General features: G+C 50.7%; 1 protein-coding gene across 1 annotated transcript; it reads left to right on the forward strand.

Moving 5' to 3' along the window:
• The first annotated feature begins 2,551 nt into the window (after window positions 1-2,551).
• On the forward strand, window positions 2,552-25,886 carry LOC144949319 (SHC-transforming protein 1-like). The gene is made up of 13 exons (XM_078879277.1): window positions 2,552-4,430; window positions 8,673-8,822; window positions 10,743-10,813; window positions 13,118-13,181; window positions 13,924-14,043; window positions 14,815-14,868; window positions 15,719-15,770; window positions 17,573-17,735; window positions 18,169-18,394; window positions 19,159-19,246; window positions 21,625-21,708; window positions 22,603-22,799; window positions 24,071-25,886. The coding sequence occupies exons 1-13, from the start codon at window positions 3,762-3,764 to the stop codon at window positions 24,197-24,199; spliced, it is 2,067 nt and encodes a 688-aa protein (XP_078735403.1). The 5' UTR covers window positions 2,552-3,761; the 3' UTR covers window positions 24,200-25,886.
• Window positions 25,887-27,641: the final 1,755 nt, after the last annotated feature.

Here is a 27,641-nt window from a genome sequence, read left to right on the forward strand (position 1 = left end):
TCAACGTGGCAGCCACTTGCTATTCACTGTGCCGCTGTGGAACGCCGTGGCGAATGTCACAGGCGCACAAGCGAGCGTTTGGCAGGCCCTGGTGGGTTTAGCATGCAACAAACGAGGGAGCCGATTAGTGTGTACGTGCGTGTGTAGCAGTTGAACGGTAGTGCAGTGAGAATTGTATTTTATTATGTTTTATTTTTTCTTATTTTATTATGTCCCTTCTACGTGGCTTTACCGAAAGAACCAAGAAGGTAGTGCAGTGGTTGGCATGCTGCACCGCAAAACCCGGTGACCTGAGTTCGATTCTCGCTTACAACCAATAACGGTTGGTGAATATTTCAACCGGTCCTGGGCCTCTGCTAGATCGACTCAGCCTTAACTGGGTGCATGGTACAGTGTGTAAACATCAGCACTGGGGAGATAAAGGTGGGCGGATGTCGTGCTGACCACCTTTGTGTGCCGTGTCAGCCTTCATTAGGTGCTCGCTAATGGCACTTGCCCCAAAAGTCTGTTAAAGCTATCCGGGGGATCTTTGTCTTTGTGTCTGTGTGTGCATGCAATCGTGTAACACTGGCAGTCACTCAACCGTGAGCAGATTTTTGGAATTGCGTAATAAAAACAAGTTAATCGTTAATGACGGATGAATGTACACGTGAAAATAATTTGATGTTCTATACTGCAATGTCTTTGATCCAGTGCTGGGTGACGGCCTCCCCTGGGGTTTGTTTGACCATACTTCACTACACTTGCCAGTACGTGTCGGTGAAGACGCGACCTAACCACTGCACCACCGCTCCGTGCCTTATTATTAATAGAAAAAAATGCGATGCTTGCTTTGTCATTTCCACTTGTTATTGATGTTAGTCCCGGCTGGGCAATTCAACTAAATTCTCTGGATTTGTAGCGCGGTGCGTACACCATTAAGGCACTGCTGCAGCCACACACATACGTGTGATAAAAAAATATTGATTCCAACACACGGCATTGCATGCATGTATCCCTTGTTTAAGAATTATCGATGGTAATCTACGATGGGAAGCTGCCGTGGTGGTAACGGTTATCACACTGTATTTTTCAATCCAGAGGTCGCTGGTTAGAGATCTCCCTGCATTGCAGCTGAATCAACGGGTGCAAGTTTCTTAAATCACCGCCTCTGTCCACGCAGCGGTATCAATGTGTTGATCCACGGGAAGTCGATCAGGAGGTTGCATGTGGTGGGGTAAAGTGTGGTTACTCCCACCTCTTCCGAGAAGTCTGGCCTGCGTGAAAGAGGGGGTCAAAATGCCCTCTCTCTCGAGGGGTGCTCCAGAGCTCCCATCTGGTGGAGGCCCTTGGGCCAGCAGTGGCGTGAGCAGGCACTTTCAGGGCTGCACCTTTACCTTTTGCGAGCCGATGCGCCTTTACATCCTTGTTGGTTGTAACGGTGCGATGCAAATGCAGTGGTTGGGGGTCGTGGTGGGGAGGGGGGATCAAGACAAAAACAGAAAAACAGAAAGCTGCGTTGTTCCTAAATAATAATAAAAATCAAGGGACATCTGTGCTGAAAAGCAAAAACCGAAGAAAAAAAAATATCACAAATCCACCCCCAGCCCCTTCAATCCCAAAGCAAAGGGGGGGAAAAAACAACCGGCAGAAACACACAGTGCCTTTGTGTCGGCCATGGCGAGAGAACGATGCGGCGGATGTAAAGATTTTGTGAAGAAGGCGGCAAGCGGGGTTTGTGCGTGCGGTGCTGGCCCGGGTGGAATGATGGCCGGTGGGTGGGTGGAGGGGGGGGCGACGGTGGTGGTGGTGGCCGGGAAAGCTGGGGGGCTGGGCGCGCAGAGAAGGAGGTGTGAGGGGGGTGGTTGTGTGGGGGGCGGGGTGCAGGTTGGGGTGGCAGCTTCCCATCGTGTTGTACGTTGCTGCGCCGCTGGGAGGGCAGGATGACGGGGAGGCGCGGAGACATCCTGGCCGTCCGTGAACTCGGGTTTTACTTACTCGAGCGGTGGCGGTGGTGGGGGAGGAAGCTACTCCTGAATGATCCCATTGTGGTGGACACGGAGGGCAGGAGTGGAGAATGGGGTCTGATCCTGGTGCCTACCCGGGAGAGAGAGGTGGCAACTGAGAGTGAGCAACGAAGGTGGTTGGTGGAGAGAGGGGAGACTGAGCGTGGGCTGGTGCAAGGAGTTGTGGCCAGGGTGGGTGGGTGGGTGAGGTGGTTGCCGGCTAGGATAGGGTGTGGGGGTTGGGTGGGGGGATTGGTGGTGGGGGGGAGAAGAGGAGGAGACCCAGGGCTTGGATTGGGTTTTTTTGTCGGAGTGGAGTGCGAGAGGACAGGAGAGGGAGGTGGGGGGTGAATATTGTGCGAGTCTTTCTCTCGGCGAGCGTGGGCATGCGTGGGCCAAGGGGGAGAGTGAGCGAGTGACGGAGCGCGCGCGAGCGAGCGGCCGGGCGAGCGTGTGAGATAGACGGAGCGAAAGGGAGAGCAGAGACAAGAACAAGGGCCAGAGGAGGAGCGGCAAACGGAGCTCGAGGGTGGGTGGGTGGGGGGAGGGAGCGCTGGGCAAGAGTGCAAAGAAGAGAAAAGCTACAGGGGGAAGGAGAGAGAGAGAGGAGAGGGAGGAGGGAGACTGAGGGAGAGAGAAACCGAGAGAGAGTAAGTGGAAAGCAGCAGAGAGAACGGAAGCAATTTACTCCTTCCATTAAGACCTCTCGGGAACTGTTTCGTGGTACCGCGCTCCTTTAAAAAAAACGCATCCGTCGCTCTGGCCTTTATATTTTTTTTGCGCTCGACTTCTCTGCACCCACCGGCTGTGTGGAGCTCGAAAACGCATGGGGTGTTATTGGGACGACGGCTGCAACAAGAGAGAAGAGAGAGAGACGGGCAAAATAATTTGTCATCGTCGTCCGTCAAGCCCGCGTCAACACGCCGCCGACCACGAAAACGCTGAGTGAGCGCGCGGGAGTTGAATCGAGCTTCTACGCGGAAATTTGCAGGTATCAGGCGGTTGGTAAATCTGACTAATCGTGCAACGGCGCGGGGGGGGGGGAACACAATAGAAACTCTGTTTTGCCGTCTTCTAAGGACTTTGTTAAAGTCACTGCTTTAAACAGGACGCTCGTTAAAAAAATTAATCGGCTGCGTTCAGCGCTTTTTGATTGAAGGCCGTTAGCCGGCCTTGGGAGAGAGAAAAACCAAACGGGAACACTAATGAAGCGCAATGCCAATTGTTAGGAGAGAAGTGTTGACTTTGGCTGTCCCGCCCAGCTTAATGCGCAACGCAGACTCATGCCGGTAAACAAAATAAAAGTACGAATTAGTTTCGTTCCGCCAAGAACGCTCGTAAAAAAACCAGTAACGTTGGTGTAATGTTGAAGCTCTTCTAATTCCATCAAGTTGAGAAAAATCCAGAAAACCTCTCGTTGCACTTCCAAGCGGGTGTACGAAGCTGTAGACCTGGGACTCGGGCCGTCTCAGACCCTAGGGACAAATAAGGTGTTTGTGGTTTTCTCTCGAGTAGAACGGTGGGGAAAACGCCAGCAGCGAACATCCGAAGCCAAACAGACCGCCCTGGCACGGGACACTGGCGAGGAAATGGCGACCTCCCGACCACCGTCCCGTTTCGCCGGCACGCCCCGCGCTGGATCCGTTCTGAGTTCAGGGGCCTTCAGGACATGAGGGCGACCGTCACAGCAATAGCGGAGGCGGCGGCGGTGCCGGTAGCGACGGTAGCGGCGGTAAAACCCTCGGTCAACGCTCGCAAGGCGACCCGCCTGTCGGCATGATCTCCCGACCCAAGTACATGCGCATACGCGAGTCGGACTCCGGTGACGCCTCGCCAGAATCCGCGCCGGAACATCCGGCGCGCGCCACCGCTGGCAGCCCGCCGCCGGACGACGCGGACAGGTGGTCGGCGCGATCGTGCGACCGGCTGCTGCCGCTGCCCTCGCCGGCGGAGCAGCCGCCCCCGGCGCCGAGCAGGACCGGCTCGGACGGAACCCCGCGATTGTGGAGGCGGCAACGTCGGCGCCATCTCTCGGACTCCGACTCCCGGCTCGCGTTCGCTCCCACCGCGCCGGGCGACGCGCCGCCCGGCGCCGTCGGCGTCGGCGGCGGCTTTGGCGACGGAGAGGACGAAGAGGGGGAGGAGGATGACGATGTCAGCGAGGACAACGACCCAGAGGGGGAGGAGGACCGCGATGCCGAGAGGCGGCAGGAGGAAGAGGAGGAGACCACGACGCTCTGCGCGTTCCTGCCGCGGATGCGAGGGCTTAGCCGCGGCCGCCTGGGCCTGCGCTCGCTGGTGCGGGAGTTGGCCACCATCTCCCGGATGAGCTGTGAGGGCCCCGCGAGGGATGGCTGCGCGTCGCCGTCGCGCGCGCCCGTGCCTCCGGCCCCCTCCTCGGGCGGCGGAGGCGGCGCTGGCGGCGGCGGTGGAAGCGCCAGCAAGGTGACCCCCCCTTGGCAATGAGAGTCACGCACTGCGCCGAGAGACGTCTAGTAACGTTCCGGGCGCTTTGCAACCGTTTTTTTAAATCGGAATCGGAATGTTTATTTAGACTGGAGGAGGAGGAGGAGTCTGATGAGCCTACGGAAGCTCTTTTTGCACAGATATCCTGTAGCAAGTTGCAAACAATACTATACGCAACAATAGGAGTGCAAAGTAGAGAGAAAGGTAAGCAATTCGCTCTCAATAAGTAAATAACAACAAATAATGTAAATACAAATTGCTTAAGTACATACATTCCTGCTGATTGTTCTACACTAAATGCAAGGCCTGGTGGCAAGGCAGCAAAACAACAACAACAGCAGTCCCAGACCACGGCAAGACAATAAGCGTGTTTTGGCCGTTGTGGGATGACTTGGTCGTCTTGTGGCCCCACTCACCCTTCGTTGTGAGCTCTCCAAACTTCTTTGTATGTTGAACTTCTTTCGCGCCGTACGTAGCCAACTGTGCTAATCGGAGGTGCGGGGGAAGGACAAACTAAGCACAAAGAGCAGTTCTACAGAAATGAGTTCTCAGTAGTATAGTGTATAGTAGTGTACAGTGTAGTGTAGAGTAATGTAGTGTGTAGTAGTGTATGTTCTAGCGTCGTGTACGGTGTATTGTATATTGTATAGTAGTGTAGTGTGTAGTAGTTTGAATGTATGTTGAACTTCTTTCGCACCGTACGTAGCAACCCGTGCTAATCGGAGGTGCGTGATGTTTTGACGGACAGGCTTGACAAGGAGGTCCCTGGTCGCAACCAATAAGTGGAGGATTTGGCCCAAAGCCCTCTTTCTTGTCTCCAGCATGCTCTGCCTGCTCGGTTCCAACCGAGAGGCCTTTGGGACCAAACCTCCACTCGGGGTCCCGCACCAGAGACATCTTGCCAAGCCTGTCCATCGAAAGGTTATGCGAGGGCAAACCCACGAGGTCGGAAGAGCTCGCAGAAAAGGGTGCAATGTGTCACACTCGTGCATTGCTCCTACGCGAGAAGGCACGTGTAAAGTTGTCGACGTTCTTTGCTCTTGTACAATTTTGACCGTCTTAAAGGTTAGCCGGTGCGTTGCGTGTTTATTCTCTTAAGCATTTGCAACGCTGCTGCTGCGGGTATCGGCGGGAGTCTGACATGGGATTCCTCAACACCAAACTCTTCACCTCGGCGAAAATAGCAGCGGATTTTTTACACCGTGACTGGGTTTGTGCAGCGTCAATTCCGAATTTTACTTAGGCTGCTTATATTATATAAAGAACATTTGAGATATTCTATCGCCTCTAGAAAGAGTCCTTCAATGTGTTAAATACAATCAGTGTGCACCGACCTTATAGAAAAGTGACAGGAAGTGACTAAAGCCATTTTAATGTTCATGGAGTGGTGAGATTTGTTTGTGTGCCCGTACTAGGTGGATTATTACATTGATTATTACATCTGTCATCTGTCTGTCATCTCGGTCAGTTGACCCATAACCCCTGAGTGTCATGTGACTTCCTGCCAGCAGCGAGCCTTCCACACTTCACGTGATGGCGCACAAAGTGCACCTAGCCTGGCACAAGCCATGTTGACATCACCGCAACTTTGTGGCGAATGGGGGCTTTTGTTATTATTACACGGCAGCATCGTTGAGAGTGGATTGATCGTAGCTGATGATGATGACGATAATAATAAAAAAATACTGAAAAAACAAATGAAATACACAGGTAATAACCCAACATTCCAACCTAATAGAGTGGTGTGAAACATTCTTGTGCAGTGCTTCACCCTTTGACCTGGTAAAGCATGAGCCAACATTTAAAAACAATGTTGCCCCTTGCATTAAAGCGGCACAGGTCTCCACCACCCCCTTTTTGCGGCCGTGTGGGTTGCCGCCGTCGGCTCTTGAAGATGCCCAGCGGTAGTGCGCGGCGAAAGACGGAGGGAAGAAGTGCGTGGCGGAACCAGAGGTCGCAAATGGGTTTTGATTCCTTACCCATACCCGTACCCGGCCGCACCAGGGTCGCAAACGGGTACCCGTACCCGTACCCGGCCGTACGGGTATCGGGTACCTGATTGCGACCTCTGGGATGAAGCCATGTTGCAGGCGCGGGTGGGTTGATTCTAGGAACTTGAATTGTGAGAAGAGACAAGACGTTGGGAAATGAGTGGCAAACGGTTACTCACCAGTGACTCACGGTCTACCCGTACCCGTACCCAGCCGCACCAGGGTCGCAAACGGGTACCCGTACCCGTACCCGGCCGGGTACGGGTAGCCGGGTATCGGGTAGGGTACGGGTATCGGGTACCCGGTTGCGACCTCTGGGCGGAACCCGGCCATGCTCGCCGCACTGCGATTGACAAACGGCCGAGAAAACCTCTGCGATAAATTGGCATCGTGCTCGTTTGAGGAAGAGGCCCATCCCACGTCCCCACTGCTTCCCACGTCCGCAGGGCGCCTTCCTCTGAACTCGCATCGAAAATCTGAAAGTGATTACAAAATGTTTTCAAGCCATTGTCGACGAAACTACCGACGCTGGCAGGTTTTTGCTGCTGCTGCTGCTACTGCAGTGTTTCATTTGAGATTTGCGGTCGCTCGGTGGCGTGGCTATTGGGTGTGCAAGCGGTGTAGCTGCACAAGCGCTCACGGACCAGAGAGACCCATGCCAAACACGCTCTACGGCTGAGACAGGTACACTTGCGTAGAGACCCACGGAATCACGCCTAGAGGCCCACGGACTCGCCGAGAGGCCCACATACTCTCGTAGAGACCCACGAACTCACGTAGAGGCCCATGGACTCGCGTAGAGACCGGCAGATTCGCCTGGAAACCCACGGAATTGCACAGAGAGCCACGGACTCGCGCAGAGACCCACGTTTGAGATGTCTGTTTTTCTATGAATAGTTTGCGTTGCTTCATAACACAAAGGAGACTTGATTAGCGAGAGCTACTGTTAAGACAGATTCCCACTGCTGGAATTGATAGCGTCGGGAGAGTGTGAGTCTGAGTTGATACCTTTGCGGTGCTGGCCTTGAGTAGAGGGACTCGCTCAACTCGGGTCAGTCGCCTCCCTATCGCTCTTCTATCGCTACTGCCGTGGTCATCGTGCACGCACGCACACACACACACTTTAGTCCCACCCACACCGCAATCAAACACCGTGCCGCACTGCTCCGCTTCTTCCCCGCCCCGTAATCTCGTTGCCCAGCTTCCTCATAACTGCTCGATTCCAGACACGCAGTCAACTCTTTGTCTCTCTTGTACGTTTGGTCGTGCCGTCTGTTGCTGGTCGATTGGCGTCTTGGACCTCTGCTCTGCGAACGTGATTATAAAAAAAAAACACGAGGCCTTGGGGGGACCCCCCCCTCCCTCTCCACTGCATCAGCAGTCCACAGTGCCAGGATCTTGACAGATGTAATTGGGGTTTACATTTTTTTAAAACTTTTTTTTATGGTGAGACTTGGCTTGTCCTGGAGTGAACTTGTGTTAAAAAAAAAATCCAATGTCCCTATGAGGACAGGTGGTCGAAGTTATGCGCTTCAATGTTTTGCCCTTAGTTGAACCGTTAGCCGTTTAGAATGCGACAGTTATAGTGTCCATGATGATGACGATGTTGACAACATCCAGTTGGTTGGGTTATCTGATCAAGTCCAAAGATAAAGATGTCCCCCAGTGTAGCCTTTCACAGACCGGGCACCTATTACGGCAGGTACGGCACACACGTGCGTACATCGGTGCTGTCGTCACTGCCTCTTGTGAGACATCATCATCATCGTCGTCGTCGTCATCGGCGGCGAGCGATATCTGAACCAGGTCCCGGGTGCCCCCCCCCACCCATACCGCCCTTCACCATCCCGAGCTAAAAAGCATGGTGAAGTATGGTCAAACATCAGGTACACTCTGGTGTCATCTGTTCCCTGAGTGGCATTAAATGGTACCCAGCACCGGCCTGCAAGTGGGCATTAGGCTGCCAGTAGGGGGCGATGTTGCTTATTGGTGAAAACCAATAGGTGGTGAAAACCAATAGCAACAGCAGCACTTTTGCTTTGCACTGCTACAGAGAGAAGTTTGTCTTGGTGTGATAGTCAACCAGAAATGTAAAATTCTTAGCGCTGGAGTATTGCAAATTTAACGTGAAATGGGCTATTGGTTTAAAACCAACAGCAACGGAATTGTTAGTTTTTCCGAGTTGAGCAAATCTTAGAATTTCGCAAAATGTCTGTCGCCACCACCGCAGGACTCGAGTCGCTACACGAGCGGGCGAGCGGGGAGGGGCGACCCCGGCGACGAGTGGAGGAGCAACGGCAACTTCATCAGCAAGCCGACACGCGGATGGATCCATGGTGACGATCAGATCATGGGCTCTGGCGTGGCCTATACTGTGCGGGTGAGACACGCACGCGCGTACACACGCACAAATGGACTGTTGGGGCAAGTTCTGTTATCGAGTAGCACCTATGAAGGCTGGTACGGCACATTGGATTCCTCCAGTCTAAATAAAGATTATAATTCTAGAAGACGCGATGATCACCATCATCCCCAATATCTGTGCAGCGAAACTCTAAATATCCACCACCAAAAAATCCGCATTACAAAACTCCACGAATCTTGAAATCCGCGTCCCCACGTACAAAAACAAAGATCCCCCATCTAGCCTTATCAGATTGTTGGGGCAAGTGCTGTTAGCGAGTACACACGTACACAAAGACAAAGATCCCCCGTATAGCCTTAACAGACTGTAGGGGCAAGTGCTGTTAGCACACGCGGGGGTGGGTGGCCAACACCACGCCTGACCGCCTTTGTTTCCCCAGTAGCAATGCCCCTACATCGTACCCCAGGTACTCATTTGAGGCTGAGTTGACCTAGGGGAGGCCCAGTAGCCGTATCAGATTATTGTCACTGGTGTTGGCCGTACGTACTTATGCACACACGCAGCGTGTGGGTGAAACACGCATGGTGACGCCACGCGTCTTGCTCCGATTGACGTCATCTCGTACGGGCTTGGAACCTGCGCCAAATTTTTGGGACCACCTCGAAGTTTTGTCTCTTGGCCACATTGCATTCTGCCATCTTTGTCCTCATGTTAACTGACTCTGTGTAATTTTACAACGTAATTGCCATCTATATTACGGTTTTTTTTGCAGCTTTTATTTGTGGACTGATTTTATGTTGTCTGCCAGCCAAAGTCACCCTTGGGAAACAGAGCTTCTTAGCTCGATGGGCTTTACTCGGTGGGAAACAAACTTCTGATTGTTAACCTACGTCATCATCACCAGTTAATTGCACCCGAGGACAGATGCGTTTTGGAACTGCGTTGTCGGATCCGTGCGGCGTTTGGACGATTTTCCCCCGCCTGCTTTTTAATTTGTTCATCGGCGTTGTTCAAATCGCTCGAGGGCCCATTGAGGCTACTTGTCTGTTTGCAATCGAAGCTAACACGGTGCAGCAGCTATCCGCTTCTCTTGATCGGTCAAGAAGTCATCTTCCTGCACCCCCCCTAAGTTCGTCTCTCTACTGGCGGCCGGGGCGTGGTGCTGGCCACCCACCCCCTCGTGTACTGTACCGGCCTGCATAGGTGCCACTCGCTAACAGCCCTTTCCCCAACAGTCTGTTAAGGCTATACGGGGGATCTTTGTCTTTGTTACGGGACTGTTGCTGACTGGGGGGGGGACGCGGATTTCAGGATTTGTGGATTTTTGGAATGCAGGTTTTTGGGTGGTGGATATTTTTACTTTCACCCGTATGTATTGGGGATGATGGTGGTGAGCATCTCCATTTTTTCCCCCACCATAAGCTAAGAGCGCCCATTATTCCTTTATGCACAGCATCTTGAGATGCATTCATAACGAGGCTTTTCACATACTTTCAAATTATACGAAAAGATAAATGTGATTCAAATTTTTATCCCGATTTGTATTCTCAGTGTCGCGTCACAAGACGAAGCATCCGTTTAGAACTCTGGCGTCCCGCTGAAGTGGATATCGCAGAGCGAGTTTTGAAATCCCTTCCAGAGTGACCTCTAATCCACAACAGTTTGGGGACAGCACTTTGCTTTCCACTGCTACAGAGAGATGTTTAAATTTTTATTGAAAGCTTTCATGACTGCAGGGATTCATATTCTTGGTTCTTTTGGTAAAGTCACGTAGAAGGGAAATACGTGACTTTACCGAAAGAACCAAGAATAAGAGAGATGTTTGTCTTGGTATGACAGTCAAACCGATATTTAAAATTCTCAGAGCTGGAATATTGACAAATAAATTGCAGAACCAAATTTAATGTGCTGATATTTGTTGTTTTGGTCTTCCAGTACATGGGCTGTGTTGAGGTTCTCAAGTCGATGCGGTCTCTGGATTTCAACACTCGGACTCTTGTGACCAGGTAAGAATCCACTGGTAGAATCTCATCCCCCTTTTAATCAAAGAATCGATGATGGTCCGAATCTGTCGTGCGTCTATTGAGCAGGGCGCGGTGCCTCATTAGCCGTTGGAACAATAGCCCATCGCCGTGCAGGAAGTCGACCATAATTAACGAGCCTAGATGCTGCTTCCTGCTTGCGCTGTGAACCCTGCGACTGATTTCCGGCCGCGGGAAATATCGGTGTCGAGCGATATATGAACCGGTTCTAAGGAACGCTCCTCCCACCCCCCTGTGTATGTACGTTGAACTTACTAATAGGGGTTTCCCCCTTTTTTCTGGCAACAAAACTGACACCTTTTGCAAGGAATCATGCTTACATTAACCACAATACTTGGAGTCAAATGCAAACAAAAAACAATATTCTGATAATTTATGCTGTGGACCAATCAGTTTCAAAGACAATGCATAAATGATCAGAGTATTGTTTTTTGTTTGCATTTGACTGCAAGTATTGTGGTTAATGTAAACATGATTCCTTTCAAAAGGTGTCAGTTTTGTTGCCAGAAAAAAAGGGGAAAAACCCTATTAGTATATTTTGGTACTGGCAAAGGAGGTCCCATGATATGTTGAACTTCTTTCGCACCATATGTAGCCAACCGTGCTAATCTCTCCCCAATCACCAACCTGCACTGACCAGTAGTATGATGAAAGTATGGTCAATCACCGACCCCCCCCCCCACGATGAACCCTGCTTCAGAAGGGCTTCATCCAGCAGTGGAGTGACAAAGGGGCGGTGTGGAGTTGGGATGGTCAAACCTTGGCCACTCGTTTTTCAGCCACCGATGTTCGCCGTGGCCAGAAAAGTGCTAACGACTGCGCCGCCCCTCCAGCCTGGCATCGTGGTGTCACGTGACTCCCGCAGCCACTGGACGCGCTGTATTCTAGAGCAGGGGCGGCCAGCCTGTAACAGACCCAGAGCCAAAAAGTAGCCATGATTTCTGTAAAGAGTCAAGTGTATATATATGTGTGTGTGTATATATTGACAGTTTTCGACACAGCATGGGAGACATTCATTATTCTTTGCTACTGTGATAGTGTGTCCTGTGATACGCCCCCTTCGATAGAGTCACATGTGGTGGATTACAGAGCCGCGTGAGGCTCAGGAGATGCCAGTTCGCCATCGCTATCCTAGAGGCATGTGGAGGCCGGGCAGGCATAAGACTTCACGTCTTCATAGAATTTCTGTGGGGAGACGCTTTGACAAGACGACTTTTGACAGTGGCAATCGCCTTCCTGTCCGGTTTCTGGAGTTGCGTAGGCCTGTGCGTGCGTACGTGCGGTGGGCCAGCAAAACCTCTGTCGCAAGAGGCGCAGCGGTGGTTGGTAGCGGAGGCGGTGGTGGTAGTGGAGGTGGCGGTGGAATTGGTAGTTGGCAGTGGTGGTAGCTGATGCGGCTCTGGCGGTCGTGGAGATGGAGGTGGTAGTGGTGGTGGTAGCGGCTGTGGTGGTAGTGGAGGCGATGGTGGTAGTGGAGGCGGCGGTGGTGGTAGCGGTGGTGGCTGTGGTTGTAGTGGAGATGGAGGCAGAGGTGGTGTGGTAGTGGTAGCAGCTGTGGCAGTCGTGACGGTGGAGGCGGTGGTAGCGGTCGTGGTGGTGGCGGTAGTGAAGGCGGAGGCGGTGGCATAGCATGAATAATTTAACGGGGCGAGCAGCAGACGGCCGGATGGCTTTACCGCTTGTAAATGCATTATTGATTTTTTTGCCGAGGCAAGCGGATGCGAGGCGAGAGACGCCGGGGTTTGCAACTTGGCCGAAGCCGTGGGCCTGCCCATTATTTATTTGTTTATGACCGGATGAATTAATGAATAAATTAGCGGGTGATTCCTTGGACTAATGGGTAGACGAACGGGCGGGTGAGTCAGCAGGGGCGTGCGTTCGAACCGGACGAAGGCTGCGGTCCTCGAATAATTGAATGAACGGATGAATGGATGGACAAATGAATACATATATACACGGATGAATGAATTTATATATATGGATGGACAGATGGATGGATACATTAATAGATAGATGGACAAATGGATGAATAAATGAACGGATTGGTGGTTGAATAAATAGATGAATGGATGAACAGATGGTTGGATGTATAGATTAATTGATCGAGTGATGGATGGATCAATGATCACATGGATGGAGGGATGGATGAATGAATGGGTGGATGAATGGGTGGTTGGTTAGTTGGTTGAATGAATAGTTGGGTGAGAGAGTGAGCAGCGAGCCAGTGAGAAGGTGAGTGAACGTTTGTGTCGGCATCGATTCCCGCAGGGAGGCGATTGGCAGGGTGTGCGAGGCTGTGCCGGGCTCAAATGGATCTTTCCGACGACGAAAGGTAAACCCGATCTCTCAACCGTGCTGCCACCACCGTACTCGTGAGATACGCGCTGTTATTTGTTGATTCCTGTTCCCCCATTTGTCTGCTTCTGTAGATTGTAACACCGTGTTGTGTGAAATATAAGTCCCTCTGGAAAATAACTCACCTGCCCCCAACTGTTTTGTTTTAAATGCATGGGGGGGAACAAAGGGAATCTTACCATCTGGAGAATACGGTATTAATGATAATGACGATTTTTTTTATTTTAACAATGTAACTACTTATTCTTGGTTCTTTCGGTGAAGTCACACCTGATGATGATTGCTTGTGTTGTAGTCGAAACGTCATGATAATTTTTATTGTTTAATATTTTTATTATTTTATTATTTTCCTTCTACGTGACTCTACCGAAAGAACCAAGAATATGAATCCCTGCAGTCACGAAAGCTTTAACTCAAAATTTAACGTAACTACTGTTGGCCGCATCTCTGAGTGCTGAAGAATCACATGAAATTTACTCAATTGGGATCAGACACAGCAACATCACCCCCGACGGTGAAAACTTGGCAGGACCCGTCCTGAAACAGAGTCACGAGACTCATCGAGGCTCTCCTGGGTTAACGAGCATAAATACAACTCTGATGTTCAAATAAAAAGGTCGTATTATTTTAGACGAATGGCTCTCCCTCGTAGTTTTTGGATCGTGCCTTCTGCTGAGCGGAAGTGATCCCCACTGCGTGTGTTCTCCGGCACCGGCCAGGGCCCGAGCCAGACGCTGGGCGACGTCCTGGGCAAGAGCAACCTGCAGTTCGCCGGTCTCGACATCATCCTCACCATATCCATCTCCAGCCTCAACCTCATGACGCCCGAGACCAAACAGGTGTGTGTGCGTGCGCGTTCGTGTGCGTTCTTATACGCATGTGTGTGTTTGCGTGTGCGCGCGTACGTACGTGTGCATTTGTGTGGCTCGTGAAATGCCCCAACAGTCTGTTCAGGCTGTATGGGGGATCCTTTGTCTGCGTACGTGTGTGTACGTGTGTGTACGTGTGTGTACGTGTGTGTGTGTGTACGTGTGTGTGTGTGTGTACGTGTGGGGAGCGGTAGTGTAGCTGTTAGGGCGCTGCGCTACAAACCTGGCGACCCGGGTTCGATTCCCGCTCACGGCTAACATCGGTGATGATTATCTGAACCGGTACTAGGCCTCCCCTAGGTCGACTCAGCCTCGAATTAGTACCTGGTGCGATGTGTAAATATCGCCACTAGGGAGATCAAGGCGGCCGGGCGTGGTGTTGGCCACCCACCCCCTCGTGTGCCGTGCCGGCCTTTATAGGTGCTCGCTAACAGCCTTAACAGACTGTAGGGGCATCTTTGTCTTTGTGTACGTGTCTACTCGCTATCAGCACTTGCCGCAACAGTCTGATAAGGCTAGACGGGGGATCTTTGTTTTTGCACGTGGGGACGCGGATTTCAAGATTCGTGGAGTTTTGTAATGCGGATTTTTTGGTGGCGGATATTTGGAGTTTCACTGCACAGCTATTGGGGATGATGGTGATCATCGTGTCTTCTAGAATTAGAATCTTTATTTAGACTGGAGGAATCCAATAAGCTGTCGAGCTCTTTTTCACAGATGCCATTTTTGCCCGTCCCACAGATCATTGCCAACCACCACATGCAGTCCATATCCTTCGCTTCAGGCGGAGACCAGGTATGGCATTTGTCTGTCGTCTCTCCGTGAACTTATTGTTGTGCATACTCTTTGTTTTTTTCGGTAAAGTCACGTAGGTAAAAAATAAAATTAATGAAAACAACTAAATTAAATCACGACGTTTCGGGCGCAACACAAGCGTCCGTCATCAGGTGGGAAAGCGTGGCCTACTGCTGATGCAGACTGTTTTAAAGGTTTTCAATGGGTGTAGCCCAAGGGTTATAAAGGAGTGGCTAGGTCTATTGATGTTAATGTAAGAAATTAGCATGTAACTGTTTTTTACCTTCGTGACTTTAACGAAAGCTTCAAATCTAGAATTATTGTTGTGCACTCTCTCAGCCCCCATGTTACCATCACGGTGGCTAAAATGAACACTACTTTGCGGGGAACTTAACAGCGGTTCTCCTTGGATAAACTCGCCCCTGCCATACGAATGTGGAATGTCCACCGCTGGCTCTACGGGGGCTGTACACAGAAGATGAACACCAATGCCTCGGGGCTCTTTAGAAATGGAAATCACTTTGACTTTTGACTTGTGCAAAATATATTTTATTGTGAACATACCTGCATTGTTTTAACAAACAAACTCAATGCATTCATCAATAACACTGCCTGAATACACTGCTTATTTGATACTTTTCTAAATATTTTCTTTGAATGTTGTTTGCTATAAAGAAGGTCCATTGCCCAGTACTTCGCCTCTTACGTATATATGTATATTTTTTCCTTTCAAGGCCATGTACGCCGAGTTTTAGTGTTAACTCCGCTTGTGCAACACTGCCAATGTAGCAGCATGGGCAGATATATAATTCCTTCTTGTTGTGTATGTTTGTGTTTTTTTGCAACATAGGAAACGACCGATTACGTTGCATATGTGGCCAAAGATCCTGTGAATCAGAGAGGTGAGCCAGCGCAGTTAATGTTTCACTCGGCTATTCACTTGCCACGCATCCATTCACTCTTCTTCACCCATTCACCATTCGCTCACTCATGCATCCGTTACCTGTAAAACGGAGTGTGCAGTACTTATAGCGGTTAACTACACAAATTGGATGTTATTTACAGCTTGTGTTTGTTCTTTCATAATGTATTTTTTTTGTCCGGAAATAAAATTACGAAAGTTTTAAATTGGCAAACTCATTTCACGGAATCTCAACATTTGTGAAATGGACGATACGAAATTTCGATTGAAAGCTTTCGTGACTGCAGGGATTCATCTTCTTGATTCTTTCGGTAAAGTCACGTAGAAGGGAAATAATAAAATAATAAAAATAAAACATAAAACGCCCTTGCTCCCCTAACCCAGCTTAAATGTACGCTGCCAAGCCTGGTGGTGTGCATTCAGACGCTGTCTTTCCGACAGACCAGTTCTTCACCTGAGGACGGCTGCTTGCATTGTAGCCGAAACGTCGTGAGAATTGTATTTAATGATGTATTATTTTTATTATTTTATTATTTCCCTTTTATGTGACTTTACCGAAAGAACCAAGAGGACGATACGAAGTTAGGAAGTCAGAATCCTATTTCCCGAGTTCGTTGAGATAAGAAGTTTTTTTTCAAGGGCGACTCAGCCAGCAGACAACATCCGATAGAGAGACTCGCCCCTAACCTTAGGAATGTGGAATTTCCACCAGTGGCTCAGGGCTGTAAATAGAAGATGAGCACCAATGTCTCGACTAAAATCAAATTAACGAATCGTACGTAACATGAAAATGTTTTTTTACCCTTTTATCTGGCAACAAAAACTGACACCTTTTTTACAAGGAGTCATGTTTGCATAGACCAAAATACCTGCAGCCATAATGCAAACAAAAAACATAACTCTGATAATATATGCACTGTCCTTGAAGTTGATTGGTCCACACCCAAGACAGCTTTCCTTAGAGCCTAGTCTCACATGGTGTTGGACTAGATGACGCCAAAAGGCACACAACTCAAAGACAATGCATCAGCAGAATATGAGAGCTCTGGGTAAGCATTTACACCATTGGAACCTCATTTGCCAGTAAAAAAATATGATAATTGGTTTTTTACCCTTTTATCTGGCAACAAAACTGACACCTTTTTTACAAGGAGTCATGTTTGCATAGACCACAATACCTGCAGTCATAATGCAAACATACTCTGCTGGTGCATTGTCTTTGAGTTGTGCACCTTTTGGCGTCATCTGGTCCAACACCATGTGAGACTAGGCTCTAAGGAAAGCTGTCTCGGGTGTGGACCAATCAACTTCAAAGACAGTGCATACATTACCAGAGTTATGTTTTTTGTTTGCATTATGACTGCAGGTATTGTGGTCTATGCAAACCTGACTCCTTGTAAAAAAGGTGTCAGTTTTGTTGCCAGATAGAAGGGTAAAAAACCAATTATCATATTTTTTACTGGCAAATCAGGTTCCAATTGTGCATTCGTAACATGTTATCCGTGAAGACCTACTTGCGCCTGTCTGGCATCGGCATGTCGCTGTCGCCCACAACACACGCTCTCTCTTCTTTTTGTTTTACGATCAGTGGAAACAAGAAGATGCTCGGTATATTCGGCACTTTGCTTCGTTCATCATTTCGTAAAAAAAAAAAAAAATTTACATTTTTAAACTTAGCTTTATGTAAAACCCCCACCTCTCACTCTCTCGCTCACTCTCTCGCTCACTCTCTCGCGCACTCTCTCGATCACTCACTCGCTCACTCTCTCTCTCTCCGGGCAGCGTGCCACGTACTCGAGTGTCTGGAAGGGCTGGCGCAGGACGTGATCTGCACCATCGGGCAGGCCTTCGAGCAGAGGTTCAAGCAGTACCTCAAGAGTCCCGCACGGCCCGCGGCCGTTGCTGCCACCGCCACCGCCGCCGCCACCGCCATCCCACACTCCAGGTAACCCACACCTCAGCCCCTTCCTAACCAGACCCCGGCACCTCCGGTTAGCACGGTTGGTTATGTACGTTGGGAAAGAAGCTCTTTGTACTTCCATGCATACCTCAACCGCGATGTGCAGCCTCCCACGTGCAGCCAAGCCTGCCTGCAACCTCGGTTTTGGATTCTGGTTGTTGTTTTTTGTTTCGATGCCTTGCCCAAAACAAAGGTTTTTTGGCATCCTCCAAGTAGACTAGGCCTCAAATGAGTACCTGGTGCGATGTGTAAACATCGCCACTGGGGAGACAAAGGCAGCCGGGCGTGGTGCTGGCCACCCACCCCCTCGTGTGCTGTGTCGGCCTTCATAGACACTACACGCTATAACAGCACTTGCCCCAACAGCCTGCTAAGGCTACACGGGGGGGGATCTTTGCCTTTTGTTGCCTCTCGTCAGGCCGGAGGGCGGCGATGGTGCGACGGAGAGAGAGGAGGACGAGGAGGAGGTGTCCAGAGCCACGGGGCGTGACCACGAGTACTACAATGACCTCCCCGCCAAGGAGCCCCCCCCTGGGGGGCTGGTGGACGCACGCACGCTGGAGGGGGCCGGAGGGGGCGGGGCAGGAGCGGGGGGCGCTGCGTGGGCCGGGGCGCGACCACAGCGGCCTCCGCAATCGTCCATGGTCAGCGGCTGTGCGGTGTGTGTGCGGTGTGCATATGGTGTGCGTGTGCGGTGTGTGGGGTGCGTGTGTGGGTAGCGGTAGTACACCTGTTAACGCTCTGTTAACGCGACCCGAATTGGATTCCTGCTCACGACCAAAACCAGTAACGATTATCTGAACCGGTCCTGGGCCTCCCCTAGGTCGACTCAGCCTAAAATGAGTAAATGGTGCAGTGTGCAAACATTGCCACTGGGCAGACAAAGGTGGCCGGGCGTGGTGTGTGTGTGTGTGTACGCATTGTGAGCCTAAGAATATTTTCATCAACTAATCATTTTGCGCTGTGGCGGATTGCGCTGACCCTTCGCTGTGTGTGCGCATGTGTGTGTTTGTGTGTGTTTGTGTGCGCGTGTGTGTGTTTGTGTGTGTTTGTGTGCGCGTGTGTGTGTTTGTGTGTGCATGTGTGTGTTTGTGTGTGTTTGTGTGTGTTTGTGTGTGTTTGTGTGTGTTTGTGTGCGCGTGTGCGCGTGTGTGTGTTTGTGTGCGCGTGTGTGTTTGTGTGTGTTTGTGTGTGTGTGTGTTTGTGTGTGTTTGTGTGCGCGTGTGTGTGTTGTGTGTGTTTGTGTGTGTTTGTGTGTGTTTGTGTGTGTTTGTGTGTGTTTGTGTGTGTGTGTGTGCGCGTGTGTGTGTGTGTGTTTGTGTGTGTTTGTGTGCGCGTGTGTGTTTGTGTGCGCTTGTGTGTTTGTGTGTGTTTGTGTGCGCGTGCGTGCGTGTGTTTGTGCGCGCAGGCAACAAGAGGCGAGAACGGGACGGCGGCGGGGAAGTCTGTGTACGACAGCAACGCGAGCTACCAGAGGCAGTCATCGAGTGCAGCCGGTAGTGCACACAGCGAGCAATCTGCATAAGGCTCATGGCCATCGTGTTGTCATCACTACGCTTGCTTGCCCAGCAAAGCCTCACCCGAGTCTCAAGACTCCTTTGTAGGAGGGTCTTGCCAAGCCTTCGCAGTTGGGAGGGGGAGGAGGGCGGAGGGGGGGTGACGATTGCGATGCGTTTTTGCGGTGTAATTTTTTAGATTTGGCACAATTTGACCGTGAATGCCACGGGCACGCAATATTGCCTGCCTCCTCTTTGAGTGACATCGCGGCATCTATAGCAGCTTCTGTGAGGAAGAGGAACACGTGGATTAGGGAACGCACGCGTTAGAGACATCGTCGCCACGGTGGCGAGAGGTTAAATGCCTCGCCTGGTATACAGGAGTGCGTGGGTTCGATCCTGACCCTGACGATGTTTGTATATTTGGAGGTTTCATGTTGTCCCCGTGGTCGCGTGGATTTTTCTCCGCGTCCTCCGGTTTTTCCCTCCACATTTAGAATCAACGTCACATTCCAGTATTTGGCTGACATAGATTTCCACGTGACGATAAGCCACTTTGTTGAGTTATCATTTGTGGCCAGGTCGCTTCTGACAAAGAGTTGTATAACTCGTGACGTAAATTTGATTTGGGTAGGGCACACGCTAGGGCTCAAACAGATGGCGACCGAGGCCAACGAAAATAACCGTGTAACCAGTCGTGACCTCGCAGGAGCGACCACCGATTGGATGTGAACTCGATGTTAACCCTTACAATGCATACTCTCTGGTTCTTTCGGTAAAGTCACGTAGGTATAAAATAAAATAAATCACGACGTTTCGGGCGCAACACAAGCGTCCGTCATCAGGTGGGAAAGCATAGTCTGCTGCTGAGGCAGACTGTTTTAAAAGGTTTGAAATGGGTGTAGCCCAAGGGTCATAAAAAAAGTGGCCGGGGCTGGTGATGTTAATGTGAGAAATGATCATGATGTTAATGTGAGAGATTAGCATGATGTTAATGTGAGAGATTAGCATGGTGTTAATGTGAGAGATTAGCATGATGTTAATGTGAGGGATTGGCATGTTGTTAATGTGAGAGATTAGCATGATGTTAATGTGAGAGATTAGCATGATGTTAATGTGAGAGATTAGCATGATGTTAATGTGAGAGATTAGCATGATGTTAATGTGAGAGATTAGCATGATGTTAATGTGAGGGATTAGCATGATGTTAATGTGAGAGATTAGCATGATGTTAATGTGAGGGATTAGCATAATGTTGATGTGAGAGATTAGCATGATGTTAATGTGAGGGATTAGCATGATGTTAATGTGAGAGATTAGCATGATGTTAATGTGAGGGATTGGCATGTTGTTAATGTGAGAGATTAGCATGATGTTAATGTGAGGGATTAGCATAATGTTAATGTGAGAGATTAGCATGATGTTAATGTGAGAGATTAGCATGATGTTAATGTGAGAGATTAGCATGATGTTAATGTGAGAGATTAGCGTGGTGTTAATGTGAGGGATTAGCATGATGTTAATGTGAGAGATTAGCATGATGTTAATGTGAGAGATTAGCATGATGTTAATGTGAGGGATTGGCATGATGTTAATGTGAGAGATTAGAGGGCACGGAAGTGGCTATGTTAATGTGAGGGATTAGCATGATGTTAATGTGAGAGATTAGCATGATGTTAATATGAGGAGATTAGCATGATGTTAATGTGAGATATTAGCGTGTTGTTAATGTGAGAGAATTAGCATGTGACTACGCTAGGAGAGCGGCCTCCTAGACGAGGGAGTGCAACCCAGAGGTCGCAAACGGGTTTTGATTCCTTACCCGTACCCGGCCGTACCCTACCCGTACCTGGCCGGGTACGGGTAGGGTACGGGTATCGGGTGCCTGATTGCTACCTCTGGGATGAAGCCATGTTGCAGGCGCGGGTGGGTTGATTCTAGGCACTTGAATTGTGAGAAGAGACAAGACGTTGGGAAATGAGTGACAAACGGTTACTCACCAGTGACTCACGGCCTACCCGTACCCGTACACGGCCGCACCAGGGTCGCAAACGGGTACCCGTACCCGGCCGGGTACGGGTATCGGGTAGGGTACGGGTATTGGGTACCCGGTTGCGACCTCTGGTGCAACCCAACGGGTGCAATCAAAAGGACCTGTGAGCATGAGAGTGCAATCCAAAGGGCATGGGACCGCAATCCAAAGGCAAGAGAGAGTGCAATGCAAAGGACATGTGAGCATGAGAGATCTAAGAGAGAGGCATAGAGAGAGACACAGAGAGTCGGAAATAACAGCTGACATAGGCAGGTAGGAGGGAAGGCTTTACCTGGTTAATAACGTCCTTCCTTACAATGCATTTTTGTTTTCTTGTTTCCTTCAGACGGCAGTGGAGGAATGCGGCCTGGGGCCCGCATGGAGGCCACAGAGGACCCGAGCTACGTCAACACGAGCGACATGGACGGAGGTGACGGGGATTCGTTGTTGAACGCGGCCGATGCGCTCCTGACGAGTGCCGCTTTAAGCGAAGTACTCCTTGATGAATGCACATTACGGGGCGTAAATAAATAAAAACAACGCTACTTTTGAATCGCATTTGCACTAGAACATCAGCCTGCAGTCATCCCGTGGTGGAACAGAGAATTGAGATGAGGGAAAGTCGCCCCGTGCTTTATTCTTCTGCGTACCGTATCATTCTGCTCAAGCCGAGCAGCCCAAGAAAGTTAGTTAGTCGTCGACCACTCAGAAACCGCGTTATGATGGGGGGCGCGAGTTCCTCGTTATAACGGGGCGCGCGTTCCGCAATGTAAGAAAAGTATTCCGTCTTGCAAGAACCGCGTCGTAGCAAGAACGCGGTAATAGTGCGAACACCGCGCGTCAAGCGAGGACTTGCCGTACGATAATTGGTTTTTTACCCTTCTATCTGGCAACAAAACTGACACATTTTTTTACAAGGAGTCATGTTTGCATAGACCACAATACCTGCAGTCATAATGCAAACCAAAAACATAACTCTGATAATGTATGCACTGTCCTTGAAGTTGATTGGTCCACACCCGAGACAGCTTTCCTTAGAGCCTAGTCTCACATGGTGTTGGACCAGTTGACGCCAAAAGACTCCTTGTAAAAAAAAGGCGTCAGTTTTGTTGCCAGATACAAGGGTAAAAAACCAATTATCATGTTTTTTACTGGCAAATGAGGTTCCAATGGTGTAAATGACTTTTTGCCGTACGTTCAACCCCCATGTAAAAACAACAATGGCGGCGAAAGACGCGCTTCGTAACGCGCATGACGTCATCGACGTCGCACCCCCCACCATCGTCTCACTCCGCCCCGTCCACCCCTACCCCCCCGGCCCCAGGGGGGCTGTCCTCGGAGCGGCTGCGGGGAGAGCCGTGGTTCCACGGCCGCGTGAGTCGCGGCGATGCCGAGAAGCTGCTGAGCCGCGATGGCGACTTCCTGGTGCGGGAGAGCGGTTCCACGCCGGGCCAGTACGTCCTGACCGGCATGCAGGGCGGTCGGCCCAAGCACCTGCTGCTCGTCGACCCCGAGGGCGTGGTGAGCGACGCGGCGTGGCGCGTGTGCGTCTGTGGCAAGGTCACGTGCATGTGTGCAGTCACTCCTCCTATGATGCGGTAGTTGCGTCCCTGAAGAACGCCGCGTTATTTTAAGTAACGTGTAATGTTGGGTAAAGCACAGTCCGCGATATGAGATGCGTATGCAGGCCGGACAAAGACTGTGAGGGCGCGTGGGCAGCATTTAGAAGCACCCAGCGGCATCGCATTATGTCCAATTTGCATGATGAAAACACGTGGCGTTATAGAAGAACAGAAACTATATGATGACGGACGCTTGTGTTGCGCCCGAAACGTCGTGATTTTTTTTATTTTCTACCTACGTGACTTTACCGAAAGAACCAAAGAGTATGGATTCCTGCAGTCACGAAAGCTTCAAATCTAGATTATTTGTTGAACTTCTTTAGCACCGTACGAAGCACAACCGTTGTCTCTGTGACACTGTGGGACGATTGTACCGGAGCCGGTGTCTTGCGTCCGTGCCGCACAGTGTGGCAAAGTGCTACGCATTGTGTCGCAGAGACGCAATGGCGTGCCGCAAACACGCACCGTGCCTTGCGCCACGCGGTGTCATGTCACCGTTTGGGCGATCGTGCCAGAGCCGCGCACACTGCCGCCGCTACGCATTGTGCCGTGGCTCGTGTGCGCCACAAGCTTGCGTTGCGCTACGGACGGCCGCACTCTGCGACACAGCGATGCAACGTGCCAAGGCTACACGCCGTGCTGTGTGCTACACATTCTGCCACGGCCGCCCCGTACCTTGCCAAGGCTGTGCGTTCTGCCCGTGGGAAAATGACACCGTGCCACAACCGCTGCACTTTGTCATAGCTACAGACTGAGTGGTGACCGGTACGGTGTTCAGCGGTGGCATAGTGTGCAGTCACCACACACACTAACCCTAACTCCTACCTTAAACTATTAAAACCCCTAGTACCTAACCCAACGCGAATGCTAAGCCTGACCCTGAACGTAAACCCTAACTCTAACCCAAATCCTAATCCAATCACAAACCACAACCTTAACTCAAAGCAAAAACGCAAGCATAACCAAAACCTTAACCCACTCTAACATCAAACCAAAACTCTAACCCTAACCCCAAGCTACTAACAACTAAGTCAACCAAACCCCAACCTTAACCCACTCTAACATCAAACCAAAACTCTAACCCTAACCCCAAGCTACTAACAACTAAGTCAACCAAAACCCCAACCTGAACCCGCTCTAACCTCTAACCCCTTCTCCCGCTATCCGCAGGTGCGCACCAAGGACCGCAAGTTCGACAGCGTCAATCATCTCATCAGCTTCCATCGCGACAACCAGCTGCCCATCATCTCGGCCGGCTCGGAGCTCTGCCTCAAGCAGCCAGTGCATCGCAAGCTCTGAGCCAGCGACGAGGGTGGCGACGAAGATGATGATGACGATAATGACGACAGCGGAAGCGGTGATGGGAGGAGGAGGAGCAGGAGGCGAATCCGGGTCATGAGGATGGGAGGGAGTGGTGGTGGGGGGGCGGGGGAACAATATCTCGTGGAAGCTCGCTGATCGATCGCACTCGTTTCAGGCTGCGCGCAGTGACGATTGGGGTGCCACGTGTCCTCGAAATAGCGGCGGGCGGGTGTGTGCGCCTCTGCCACCTCCTTTACGAAAACCCACATTCGCTCACAAAGGCCAAATTTAGGCAGTTTACAGCGTGCGATGTTATTTGCGCGGCCTTTCTGCTATTATGAAAGTAAGAATACTGTTAGCTTTATGAATGAAAGTAAAAACAAACAAACCCACCATTGACAACCACCACTTCTGGAACACAGAATTCAACACGACGGCAGACATTGCGCAGGACAGTCACGGAAGTGGGGACAGCTCTGGCACGTGACGTTTCAGCGCCGCGTGGGGACACGGCGAGATGACAAGACTGACTTTTGGTCGCACTACCGAGCTCTTTGGGAGTACAAAATACGAATTAATAAAAAAAAAAACTTTTTCCCATTTTTAGAGTTCCTTCCCGATCAACGCTGTTATATGCGGGACACCACGCTTTATCCACCAGAGTTATTTCGAGGACACAGCAATGCGGGAGGGGGGTGATGTCTCTTGTTGGTTTGGGATCTCGAGTGAGTTGGAGAGTGAGTGAGCATGTGAGCAGGCGAGTTTCGGCTTGCCCTTTAATCGTCCGAAGATAGTGGTGGTGGTGGGGTGGCGGGGGGTGGTGAGAGCGTCGTTGTGGGCAGCAGCACGGCTCGTCGATTTGCCGATTTGAAATCGATTCGTTTATGTGATCACGGCGTAATGCGTGCGCGCCACTCGGCTGTTTCCGACGCGTGTTGCAAGTTTCCAACGTGTGCACCGCTGTGGTTCGGCGGCTGCTGGGCAGAGGTCGCAAACGGGTTTTGATTCCTTACCCGTACCCGTACCCGGCCGCACCAGGGTCGCAAATGGGTAACCGTACCCATACCGGGCCGGGTATGGGTAGCCGGGTATCAGGTAGGGTACGGGTATCGGGTACCCGGTTGCGACCTCTCCTGCCGGGGGACACGTTCGCTGCGGTGGGCAAAAAGGAAAAGAGGAGTTCTGGCTCGGACGGGGTCGTAACTAATTGGGCAGTCCCACAAATTCGGCAGCCTCGTGGTCCAAATGACTAAATCGCCCTCGGGGTAATTGTGCCTGTAGAAAACATGACCCGTGGAATAAGTCGACGGCTTGACAACTACCATCGTGAACGAAAAAGTCAATTTGTGCAAGCACGTCGGACGCCGTGTAAATTCATGAACGTCTTTACCTTTATCAAGAAAGGTGGACAAATGATTTCTATATGGATTACAGCCCTAATTGGTTCACGTCCTTTGTCCAAATAGAAAGCCGCCCCGTGATTATGTGAACGATTGCCCACAAAGCTGAAATTTGCGTCTAAAAATTGTGGAGTGGCCCAACAGATTCTTGCGCGAACAGCCCACCGCACGCATCGTGCTTACAATCGATTTCAGTCGATGAATCATTACATTTCTACTGTCTTTTTTGTTTCGCTTGAGTTGAATTAAAATGATTTCTTGTGGGTTTTCAAAGAAAATGATAATTTCAGTATATATTGTTTTTTCGCTTAAAAGAACTTGGCGCATTCGCTAAAGCATGACCTCTGATGTCAAATCACGTTTGGTACCATTTTGTTATGATGCACATAGCTTCTGAGTAGACCACACATGTATACACACGAGTACACACGGGTGCACACACACACGTACACACGCTTATGCCTTTTTTTCCAGGGGTAGGGGAACACATGGCCCATGGGTCGGATGGGTCCCGATACTTAATTTCAAACGGCCAGGGCAACACGAGGCCCTCCCGCTTGGAAATGGCCCAGCGGGTGTAGGAGGAGGGTCTCCAATAATATGGACTTGCCTGGTGGAGCAGGTGGCAGCACTAACTAGAACGGAGGGTGAAAGTCATTTAAAAATCGGGAAACGGATGGGGCGTGACGACGATCGCCAACCGCAGAGGAGGAGCGCTGCTGCTGCTGCCACTGCCAGGCGTTTGCGATGCCAGCGGTGTCGGTAAAGCGGGCGGACAGGAAGAGAGAAGAAGGAGTAGAAGAGCATGCGTCCTAGAGGTGCACTAATTGGATGCTAGAGGGGAGAATGTTTCGATGACCTTGGCAACACTCTCAGGATGTCTTGCAGCAACCGGAAGGAGATGATCGCCTTTGGCGCGCGCGCGTTAAAAGTGCGGCCCGGCCACGTACCCAGAACACACGAACCGCGAGCGGACAATGCCCGCTCGCCCATCTGCTCCGGTGTCGTCTGCTCGAGGAGCCGAGCATAGATGACGGTGGTTTTCGTTACCGATGCTGTGTGCGTGCGCTTGGTCCTTTGCCCACCGCGAATGGTCATTGTTGATGTAGGTCGGTTTTGGTGGACATGAGATGGAATGAATGTGCGTCCCGTGCTCAAGGTTTTTCAAATCCCCCATTCCCCGTTCTACCCAAATGCAGCGTATTGCCTCGAGTTTATTCAGCAGGGGGAGAGAGAGAGCGAGCGTGTGGTAGTGTTTTTCCACAACAAAAATCCCGTGAATGTTCAGAAAAATATTCGATTAATTCTCTGCCTTATCTACCCTTCAGTGATGTAGACGTTACAAATAATTCGAGCATTTAATGTAATTATCGCAAGCGCATTCAATGCCCCTCCCCCACCCACCTGTTTGCAGATTATGGTTATCACGTGACGTGTAGCCGCAGTGGTGTCGTAGCTGAGGTTGGCTTGGGGCCCCTGTTGCAACGAATGAAATGCCCTCTATCCAATCTCCACCTCCCCCACCTTAAAAAAGTGCCCGTGAGCCCTGGTGCAGCAGTTGCACCGCCCGCACACTTGATAGCCACGCCACGGGGCCCATTCACGTTGGCCGATGGTTCCCGATGCTAACGCTCTCGATATATATATCGGTTCAATATGAGTATGTGATCCTAGTGGCATAGGCCCTGGGGCAAATGAATTAAATCGCCCGATCCATTGTTAAACATCCTTTGCCCGAGGAGGCTAAGTAGAGGGTATTTGTTTCACGAGGTGAGAGCTCTTGTGCCGTGTCGGAGTTGCACACGTACGGCGGCGTGTCCATCGGCGTTAGCGGAATGCAATTCAAAAGAACTCGCAAGCAAAGCACCTTGTTGTGAAACACCCAACGCAAACAAAATATCCCTGGGTTTGATCTTCCACGAGGCTCACGGTCCACCCGAAGCCGCATCCACTGCGAAAACCATGGCAGATGCGGATACCCGACGCACAAATGGGAAATTAAAAACTCTCCAGTGCGCGACTGTGCTCATCCCGAACAG

The sequence above is a fragment of the Lampetra fluviatilis genome, chromosome 53 (assembly GCF_964198595.1).
Source record: "Lampetra fluviatilis chromosome 53, kcLamFluv1.1, whole genome shotgun sequence".
NCBI classification, from domain to species: Eukaryota; Metazoa; Chordata; class Hyperoartia; order Petromyzontiformes; family Petromyzontidae; genus Lampetra; species Lampetra fluviatilis.

Excerpts from the sequence above, each read along its gene's own strand:
- LOC144949319 (XM_078879277.1), top strand. The coding sequence starts at position 3,762 with ATGATCTCCCGACCCAAGTACATGCGCATACGCGAGTCGGACTCCGGT. Across the intron at positions 15,771-17,572 it reads AGATCCTGTGAATCAGAGAG|CGTGCCACGTACTCGAGTGT; the intron begins GTGAGCCAGCGC and ends CTCTCCGGGCAG. Across the intron at positions 21,709-22,602 it reads CACGAGCGACATGGACGGAG|GGGGGCTGTCCTCGGAGCGG; the intron begins GTGACGGGGATT and ends CCCCGGCCCCAG.